Source organism: Mus musculus, chromosome 6 (assembly GCF_000001635.26).
Source record: "Mus musculus strain C57BL/6J chromosome 6, GRCm38.p6 C57BL/6J".
NCBI lineage: Eukaryota > Metazoa > Chordata > Mammalia > Rodentia > Muridae > Mus > Mus musculus.
In genome coordinates, this window is record NC_000072.6 from 17,332,000 (window position 1) to 17,342,624 (window position 10,625).

At 39.8% G+C, this 10,625-nt stretch overlaps 1 protein-coding gene across 5 annotated transcripts in view; it reads left to right on the plus strand.

Annotated features, from left to right (window-relative positions):
• Positions 1-9,329, plus strand: part of Cav1 (caveolin 1, caveolae protein) — a 34,994-nt gene extending 25,665 nt beyond the window's left edge. For 4 of the 5 annotated variants that reach the window (NM_007616.4, XM_006504975.1, XM_006504976.1 and 1 more), the window contains one exon: positions 7,114-9,329. In NM_007616.4, coding sequence (NP_031642.1) covers positions 7,114-7,455 — 342 coding nt within the window. In that variant the 3' untranslated portion in view covers positions 7,456-9,329. The remainder of the gene's footprint in view (positions 1-7,113) is intronic. The other variant, XM_006504974.1, reaches the window with a different exon arrangement.
• The last annotated feature ends 1,296 nt before the right edge of the window (positions 9,330-10,625 follow it).

Here is a 10,625-nt window from a genome sequence, read left to right on the forward strand (position 1 = left end):
TGGTCTCACCATGGTGTTCATTGATGCCTGTACTTTATAATGGACTTCAGTTCTTTATAAATCATTTGCTTTATTCAACAACAAAAAGACATCAAGGGGATTACAAATTGGAAAGGAAGAAGTCAAAATATCACTATTAGCAGATGATTTGATAGTATATATAAGTGACCCCAAAAATTCCACTAGAGAACTCCTAAACCTGATAAACAGCTTCAGTGCAGTAGCTGGATATAAAATTAACTCAAACAAATCAATGGCCTTTCTCTACACAAAGGATAAACGGACTGAGAAATAAATTAGGGAAACAACACCCTTCTCAATAGTCACAAATAATATAAAATACCTTGGCGTGACTCTAACTAAGGAAGTGAAAGATCTGTATGATAAGAACTTCAAGTCTCTGAAGAAAGAAATTGAAGAAGATTTCAGAAGATGGAAAGATCTCCCATGCTCATGAATTGGCAGGATTAATATAGTCAAAATGGCCATTCTGCCGAAAGCAATCTACAGATTCAATGGAATCCCCATCAAAATTCCAACTCAATTCTTCACTGATATAGAAAGGGCAATTTGAAAATTCATCTGGAATAATAAAAAACCTAGGATAGCAAAAACTATTCTCAACAATAAAAGAACCTCTGGTGGAATTACCATGCCTGACATTAAGCTGTACTACAGAGCAATTGTGATTTTAAAAAACTGCATGGTATTAGTACAGTGGCAGACAGGTAGATCAATGGAATAGAATTGAAGACCCAGAAATGAATCCACACACCTATGGTCACTTGATCTTTGACAAGGGAGCTAAAACCATCCAGTGGAAAAAAGACAGCATTTCCAACAAATGGTGCTGGCACAACTCGTGGTTATCATGTAGAAGAATGCAAATTGATCCATTCTTATCTCCTTGTACAAAGCTCAAGTCTAAGTAGATAAAAGACCTCCACATAAAACTAGAGACACTGAAATTAATAGAGGAAAGAAAGTGGGAAAAAGCCTCGAAGATATGGGCACAGGGGGAAAATTCCTAAACAGAACAGCAATGGCTTGTGCTGTAAGATCAAGAATTGACAAATGGGACCTCATAAAATTGCAAAGTTTCTGTAAGGCAAAATACACTGTCAATAAGACAAAAAGGCCACCAACAGATTGGGAAAGGATTTTTACCAATCCTAAATCTGATAGGGGACTAATATCCAATATATACAAAGAGCTCAAGAAGCTGGACTCCAGAAATTCAAATAACCCCATTTAAAATAGGGGTACAGAGCTAAACAAAAAATTCTCAACTGAGAAGCACCTGAAAAAATGTTCAACATCCTTAATCATCAGGGAAATGCAAATCAAAACAACCTTGAGATTTGACCTCACACCAGTCAGAATGGCTAAGATCAAAAATTCAGGTGACAGCAGATGCTAGCAAGGATGTGGAGAAAGAGGAACACTCCTCCATTGCTGGTGGGATTGCAAGCTTGTACAACCACTCTGGAAGTCAGTCTGGCGTTTCCTCAGAAAATTGGACATAGTAATACCAGAGGATCCCACAATACCTCTCCTGGGCATATATCCAGAAGATGTCCCAACCGGTAAGAAGGACACATGATCCACTATGTTCATAGCAGCCTATTTATAATAGCCAGAAGCTGGAAAGAACCCAGATGCCCCTCAACAGAAGAATGGATACAGAAAATGTGTTACATTTACACAATGGAGTACTACTCAGCTATTAAAAACAATGGATTTATGAATTTTTTGGATAAATGGATGTATCTGGAGGATATCATCCTTAGTGAGGTAACCCAATCACAAAAGAAGTCGTTAGATATGCACTCACTGATAAGTGGATATTAGCCCAGAAACATAGAACACCCAAGATACAATTTGCAAAACACAAGAAAATCAAGACTAGGGAAGACCAATGGGTGGATACTTCGTTCCTTCTTAGAATAGGGAACAAAATACCCATGAAAGGAGTTACAGAGACAAAGATTGGAGCTAAGATGATAGGATGGACTATCCAGAGACTACCCTACCCCGGGGATCCATCCCATAATCAGCCACCAAACCCAGACACTATTGCATATGCCAGCAAGATTTTGATGAAGGGACCCTGGTATAGCTGTCTCGTATGAGGCTATGCCAGTGCCTGGCAAATACAGAAGTGGATGCTCACAGTCATCTATTAGATGGAACACAGGGCCCCCAATGGAGAAGCTAGAGAATGCACACAAGGAGCTGAAAGTGTCTGCAACCTATAGGTGGAACAACAATATGAACTAACCAGTACCCCCAGAGCTCGTATCTCTACCTGCATGTGTAGCAGAAGATGACCTAGTCGGCCATCACTAGGAAGAGAGGCCCCTTGGTATTGTAAACTTTATATGCCCCAGTACAGGGGAATGCTAGGGCCAAGAAGCAGGAGTGAGTGGGTAGGGAAGCAGGGTGGGGGAGGGTATAGGGAACTTTCAGGATGGCACTTGAAATTTGAAATGTATATAAAGAAAATATCTAATAAAAAAAGAATCATTTGCTTTATCTTTCTCTGAATCTATTAACTAGAGCTACCTTGCTTGAAGGGGAATTTTGCTCTGTCTTGACTATTCACTTAGCAGAATGATGTTCAGTTCAGTGCACTTTGAGTATTCTGAAAATTGACATATAGACTAAAGATATTTTTTGTAGTCCTCGGGGTTGAAGAGATGGCTTAGTGGTTAAAGAGATGGCTTAGTGGTTAAAGAGATGGCCTATGTGCAATCATGAGCAACAGAATTTAGACCCCAGTACCACACACACAGACATACACACACTCACAACAACAACAACTATTTAAAGTATTTATTCCAGTTCTATTCACCCTGACTGAAGTATAAAAATGTCACTGTCACAGTATAAAGAAGACATCTGTCTAAAACATATGCAAGCATATTGCCAAGCCAAAGTCTTGGAAGGCAAGGAACATGTGTGAGTACCTCGAGATAGAACAGGTACCAGAAAATATGGAAACATTGTGGGGCCTTGGGCTATTCATGCACTTGGGATCTATGAAATTAGCATTCTAACTTTAGCTTTTTTTTTTTTTTTTGATTCATTTGGGACCCTGAGATTGTCTGCCTCAGTTTCCATATCTGCCATTTATCTTGACTGAATTCAGTCCCTGGCTGAATTCCCAGGATTGTGAGCACATAGTGTTCAGAGTAGTATAAAAATAATCAGTACACAAAACTCAAAATATCCTTCTTACCAGATGTCCTGGCCTGAAGTGATAATATTAGCAAGAGCGGTGCCTTTAACCACCCCACCACGGCGTGAGTGCTTCTGGGCACCCATGTACCTCAGCAAAGATTAGGCACCAGGACTTTTGTAAGAGTTTGGATTCCCAGCAGTGCGGAAGCAGAGGAGCTTACACCTGAAATATGACACATTCTGGCTTTGTTCACTAGCATCTGGGTGACCTGGAGCAATTTATTAACTTCCCTCAAAACCCCCATCTTCGAAAAGCAGTAGGAGTGAGCACCTCAGAGGCTTGAGAGAACAAACACAGGTTAGTCCTCTTGAGCCATCAGTAGATGCTGAATTCGCAGCCTTTGTGCTTTATACCTTTATATCAATCATACTTGCTTATCGATTGAAAACCCTGCTCATTTGATCACGATGTCTGTCACCGCTGCTGCTTTTTTAGCAGGTGCTACGTTTCAGGGCTTTGCACTCAGCAAGCTCTCTTTGCAGTAGCGGACATAGATAGGGACATCGGGACATCGCTGTAGAATGAGGGAGGGAGGAGGAAGCATCGCCTCTGGCTTTCAGGCTCCATCAGCCCAAGCTGCTTCTGCCTTCAGCTACACCTAATTTGCCTGTACTGTTTTATTCTTTTAAGCCACCTTAAATTCTTTTTTTTAATTAATAATTTTATTTGTTTACATTTCAAATGTTAGTCCCTTCCCAGGCTCCCCTCCACGAACCTCCCCTCCTCTTTGCGTCACCCATTCCCACCTCACCCCTCTAGTATCTCCCTTCTCTGGGGCATCAAGCCTCCACAAGACCAAATGCCTCTCCTCCCACTGATACTAGGTAAGGCAGTCCTCCTCCATAAATTCTTAGGACTAAATTAGAAACTAACTGAATAGATAGATGGATGGATAGATAGATAGATAGATAGATAGATAGATATTTTTTCTTTTCATCATCTTGTCACAGAAAAAAACCCCACAAAATTCACTGAGGTATTGAATGTTATACTCACTACCTGTTTGGGGCATGCATTGAAAATGTAGCTACAGAGAAACTTTCAAAAATACCTAAAAAGAGAAAAAAGAATTTCTAATATGCTTACTTAAAAAAATACTTTAGATGTAAAGTTAAGGAAATTGTTATCAATAAAGTTTTCATAGAAACACATGTTCCTAGATATCTTCTCTAACTAGATATACTTCATTAATATGAGCAAATTATATTTATATATGCATGAATATTCATACACACACACACACACACACACACTTTGTTCACTGCCTCTGAGGTCATGCTAGGGAAATTATTAGTTACCAGAAGAGTTCAGGGTGTGAAACTTCTAAGTCTATTAATATGCCTTCTAATTGTGAAATGCTCTGTTCATTTTCAAAAAATACTTTTCATAAAGTGCTTCAGTATTATAGAAACCATCAACTTCTTTTAGACCAGATTTGAGCCTCAAACCAACCTCTTGTTCACATAGACAATTCCTTGTCATTTCTGGGATAATTAGTAATAGACCTTCCTGTAATGAAAGCAATGGGCCTTTGTACACTTTGTATGCTCCAGCAGTTCTGCCCGCCCAGGAGATTTGTCAATCACCATGCATTATCCTTTGATCCAAGATTTAAATTTTACTGATGATTTTGCAGTTTTGCACTTTCATGTTTTAAATAATAAGACTATATTTTAAATGAATTGAAGGGAAAAAATCTTAATTTCTCATTTTCATTGCTTTGGGAAGAATGTATTATCATAACCTTACACACAGACAATTATAAATAAATTGAATGAAACATCATTCAAGTGTTGGTCTGATTTGCCTTATGCTCCCTCCATTTTCTCTAAGTGTGTGTGTGTGTGTGTGTGTGTGTGTGTGTGTGTGTGTGTGTTTCAGAGGACATGTCAGAGATTGTTTTTCCAAACCCACCCATCATTTTTTATTAACCATAAACTCTCTCGCTAGTCTGGAACTCCCTGCTCAGATTAGTCTGGCTGGCCTGCTGAGCCCTATGTCTGGTGGGCTTTGGTTTGTTTGTTTGTTTGTATGTTTGCCTGTTTGTATGTTTGCTTGTTTGTTTACTCTTTTTTTAAGTGTGTTCTGAGGACCAAACTCATGTCCTTGTGCTTGCACCTGAGCTATCTGGATTCTACAATCTGCTAAACACACACACACACACACACACACACACACACACACACACACAAGTAAATATTTACCTCAGTCTAGTTCTGAATGTTCTAAGGAAAATACAATAACAATAAATCTATTTAACTTCATTTGCAAAATTATAACCAAGCCATTTTGCATATTATATTATTAGGACATTGGGCAATAGAGAAAGGAACAGAATGTTCTAGAAAATAAACTTTAAGACTGGTAAGCGTCACGTACTTTTTCCAAAGATACTTTGGTGTGCTGAATCAAAGGTGGCTCTTTGACACTGAGCCACAGCCTGAAGGAACCCAAGTTCTAGCCTAGCTCTGCAGGGCTGCTGCTGGTCAAAGACATCAGTTTCTTTGAATTTCAAACTATGCTAGAGCCCCTCACATAGCAGCCACCAGGAAGGAGTTGCTCTATTCTGCCTTCCTGATGATAACTGCTTTTAATCTTGTGTTTCATTTAGTTTATATAAAGCCTAAGAAGTAACTATGTAGGTGAGTAAGTGAGACCTTGCAAAAGAACTGAATTTGCACTGGGATCCTCCTATTGCGGTGTGTGCATCTGTCTTTAGAAAGTCACCATATGTCTCTTCTTTTGTAAAGTGACAGAAACCTACTGTTCTAGGTCACCAATGCAAAGAAGCAGTTGTAAGTGCTGCGTGACTGCAAATTTGGTTGATTGCTTTCCAGTGGCTTCCTAAAATGGACTTCTGAAATATCCATGATTCTTGGACCATTGGTATTTGTCTTAATCATTACCAAAAACTATATTCTCAATTTATCTAACTCTAAGGTGAGGTTCCGATCTGCTAACTTAATTTTTCTCTCTCTAATATTCTCCTTGCTCTAATGTCACCTGTGTTCTCCCTAACAGTCCTATTGAGAGTTCAAAGGTCATCCTTTGTTCCTCTCTTTGAAATAACACTCAGACACACATACTCACACACTTAGATACTCACACTCCTTGTCAAATTCATCTAAAGAAACTGTGTGTCTGTAGCTGCTCTTCCCTGTTCTAACATCTTCAAAGACCCTCACTGTATGGAAAACAATACCCATTCTGGCCTCAAAATGTCTTCTGATGTGGTCACTCTGGTCTCCTTTGCCTGTGACACTCCTGGGTCTCATTCTTACTTGCTCCTGATGGTTGGATCCCAGCATTCCCATGCACCTTGAATTTCCCCATCACATACATTTCCAAAGCTCTGCTTTGCCACCCCACAGTCATTTCTGTGCCTCAACTCGCAGTGATGATAACTCCATGAAAGGATTTTGTTAATCCTGTTATAAAAGTCATTAACAGATTTGTCTAATTCTAACTGGGTCTAGTATTTAACACTGGATTATGATTGTCTTTGAAGGCAGTAAAAATTTAGGTCACATTATTTACCTCTTACTGAGTGCTGGGTGTCCTTACTCATGTTCCTGAGTTTCGCTTTAAACCACATCTATTTAACCTGAGCAGTAGTCCTCAGCAGATGACACAGCAAAGAAACACCTGGGATGTAGGTTAAAATACTTTTCTGCTCCACCCTAGAATAATCAGATCTAAGGAGAACCATATATTCATGTTCCCAGTGAGGTCCAAGGAGGCAGGTGCTGCTGATGGCTGCTGATTGCCTTGCACAGGGCTGGCACACAAATCTTACACATTTGCATACATCTCACACGGTCTTCCCCCCCTTTCTTCTGTTCTCACATTCTGCTCCTTCTTTCTTTCAGATTGACTTTGAAGATGTGATTGCAGAACCAGAAGGGACACACAGTTTCGACGGCATCTGGAAGGCCAGCTTCACCACCTTCACTGTGACAAAATATTGGTTTTACCGCTTGTTGTCTACGATCTTCGGCATCCCAATGGCACTCATCTGGGGCATTTACTTTGCCATTCTCTCCTTCCTGCACATCTGGGCGGTTGTACCGTGCATCAAGAGCTTCCTGATTGAGATTCAGTGCATCAGCCGCGTCTACTCCATCTACGTCCATACCTTCTGCGATCCACTCTTTGAAGCTATTGGCAAGATATTCAGCAACATCCGCATCAGCACGCAGAAAGAGATATGAGGGACATTTCAAGGATGAAAGGTTTTTTTCCCCCCTTACTATTTCCTTGGTGCCAATTCCAAGTTGCTCTCGCAGCAGCAAATTTATGAATGGTTTGTCTTGATCAAGAACAAAGAATTCATTCCCACCATTCTCATATATACTACTTGTCTCTTCTAAGCTACTGCATCTATGTTTGACAGTCTGGAATGTTTAAACCCATTCCTGCTCTCTCTTTTATATGTGAATCATTGTTTCATTGGCTAAAATATAAACATATTGTTGAAAGATGATTTGAGAAAAATAGGAAGGACTGGGAGGCAGGGAAGAGTACCAACAACCTCAACTGCCTACTCAAAGGTGATGATGTCATACAAAGGGAAGAGATTCAGGTTACGGCCATTTGTTTAGGGGCATGAAGGAACGTTTTTAATATATGCCAGTTATCTAAGGAATTGGTTGCTGTCCTCACTCTTAACAATCCAGTTAGATTTAGGGATTTAGGGATCACCATCAATTTGGAGACTATAATCTTCATGATACCAACAATGTTTTACTTATCCTGGCATTTTAACCTGTTATTTTGTATGCCTGAATATTTGCTATACTGAGAATAAGACCTACGTGCCTTCTAATTTTTCATGTTTTTTTTTTTTCCAAATAGGATCTAACTCATCTACTTGCATGATGCCGGCAGCTTTCCTAAAAACAAAACATACAAATTGCACTTGCTAGTTCTCTGTACTTGTTTCTGACTCTGAAATACAGAACCTGTTGATGTTGATATCTGTGCTCAGCTATGTAGCATCTTTCTCTCTGTTAAGCCTGGTCAACATTAACCCAATGAAATGATTTGAAGCAGACAAATGGGGGTGAGACCTCTCTGGACTGGCAGAAGTAGAAGCCAGCTTTCCCTGCCACTCAGCAACTGAATGAGGCCAGCGTGTCTATTCAGTTTCACTCATTTTCAAGAATAATCACAGGTTCCTGACTCTAAGCCAGCCCCTCACCAGGATCAAGGTTTAGTGACTGACTGGGATGATTTAGGAGCTCAACATTGTACTTCCTTTTCAGCTGATGAGTGAACCTCCAGGGAGGGGTGTCAAAAAGGAGGCTGCTAAACCGAGACTGCCAAGCCTGTTGTAAACATGACCCCTTTTATGCAAAGCCCTTGCAATAGTCTGCAATGCTGTGAAGCTCGACCTTTCCCCCTGCAAGGAACCTTTGACCTAATCCAACCATCATTTTGTTCAGAAAGGTGGGGGAAGGGTGGTAACAAAAGCTTGAGGTAATGTTCTTGCTGTAATAAATTCAAGTTTTTCTGAACCCAAACTGAGGAATTTCACCTGTGTACCTGAGTCTCCAGAAAGCTGCCTGCCTGGGACACCCAAAAGCCTTTTACTTCCCAGCTCACATTACAGCTCTGCCCTTGGGGATATTTTTAAAATTCCAGATAGGCTTTCATTTTCACTTTCATACATGTATTGGAACCCTGCTTGACTTGTTTTCTCCTTCAGTCTTGCCGACACTTTACCAACCTGCTACCTACTTTGATTGTTTGCATTTAAAACAGACACTGGCATGGCCACAGTTTGAATTTTAAACTGTGCACATAACTGAAAGTGTACTAGACTGTATACCTTTTTACATGTAGAGATATTCTTTATCTTTATATAAGGAGAATCACTTGGGAAATGATTCTACAATTCAGTCTGTAAACTGTGTGTTCCAAGACATGTCTGTTCTCCCTAGATACTCAGTTTTATACAAGTCAATTGCTGATCCAAAAGGTTACTGAAATTTTATATGCTTACTGATATATTTTACACTTTTTTATGCTGCATGTCCTATAAAGATTTCAAATCTGCACAATAAAATTGTTTAACAGTTACGCAGTTTTGTTTGTATGTGTGTCTGTCTGTATGTATGTAGTAAGCAAGTATACAATGCATATTTGTATGTTTGTATAATGTTTGGGGGTAGCAAACTTCTCAAATATTAAAAATTAATTTAAGTGGGATTTTTCTGCTAAAAGTCATTGCTATTCATGGATTACTTCAAATAGTTTAGTTGTAATTTATAACTAATTTAAAGCCATTTTAGTAATTTATGCAATGATTTATTATCTACTAATCTGAGTTCCAGTAACCATATGTCATGGATATTAATATTGTCATCTAGTTCCACCTAAATTTACATTTGGAATTCTGTATTAAAGTGTTCTAAAGATACAAATCCACAGGACAGGGACAGGAATGATAAAGATGGAGATTAAGAAAGAAACTAAGGACGAGTGTGGTGGTGCACGCCTTTAATACCAGCACTTGGGAGGCAGAGGCAGGCAGATTTCTGAGTTCGAGGCCAGCCTGGTCTTCAAAGTGAGTTCCAGGATAGCCAGGGCTGTACAGAGAAACCCTGTCTTGAAAAACCAAGAAAGAGAGAAAGAAAGAGAGAGAGGGGGGGGGGAGGAGGGAGGGAGGAAGGAAGAAAGAAACTAAGATAAAAACAAAGAAGAAAAGATTTATCAAAAATAACTTGGCTTCATTTTGGGATACTGGCAATTTCTAGAAGGTGAACCAGGATGCTGGGGATCCCACTCAGGGGCCTGTGAGCTCAAGACTCCAGAAAAACTACTATCTGGTTTTCCAATGAAAATGATGGGAGGAAAATGATATGCCAAGCAGGAGGACCTCTGTCTGACTCAAGTGAAGGCCAATTTCTTGTTCTATTCAGATCTTCAACTGATTGAATGAGGTCTACCCATGTGAAAGAGGGCAACTTGCTTTATGCAGTCTAGCAATTGAAATAGCAATGCCATTGAAACCACTCTTGAAGGAACCATGACATAATGGTTGACCAGATATCTAGACATTTCAAGGTCCAGACAATTTGACAAAGGAAATGAACCAGTACAGCTTCCAAATTCAATGTGTGGACACTTTGCCCCTTCTTAGAATTGGGAACAAAACACCCATGGAAGGAGTTACAGAGACAAAGTTTGGAGCTGTGATGAAAGGATGAACCACCTAGAGACTGCCATATATATCTGGGGATCCATCCCATAATCAGCTTCCAAATGCTGACATCATTGCATACACTAGCAAGATTTTGCTGAAAGGACCCAGATAAAGCTGTCTCTTGTGAGACTATGCCAGGGCCTAGCAAACACAGAAGTGGATGCTCACAGTCAG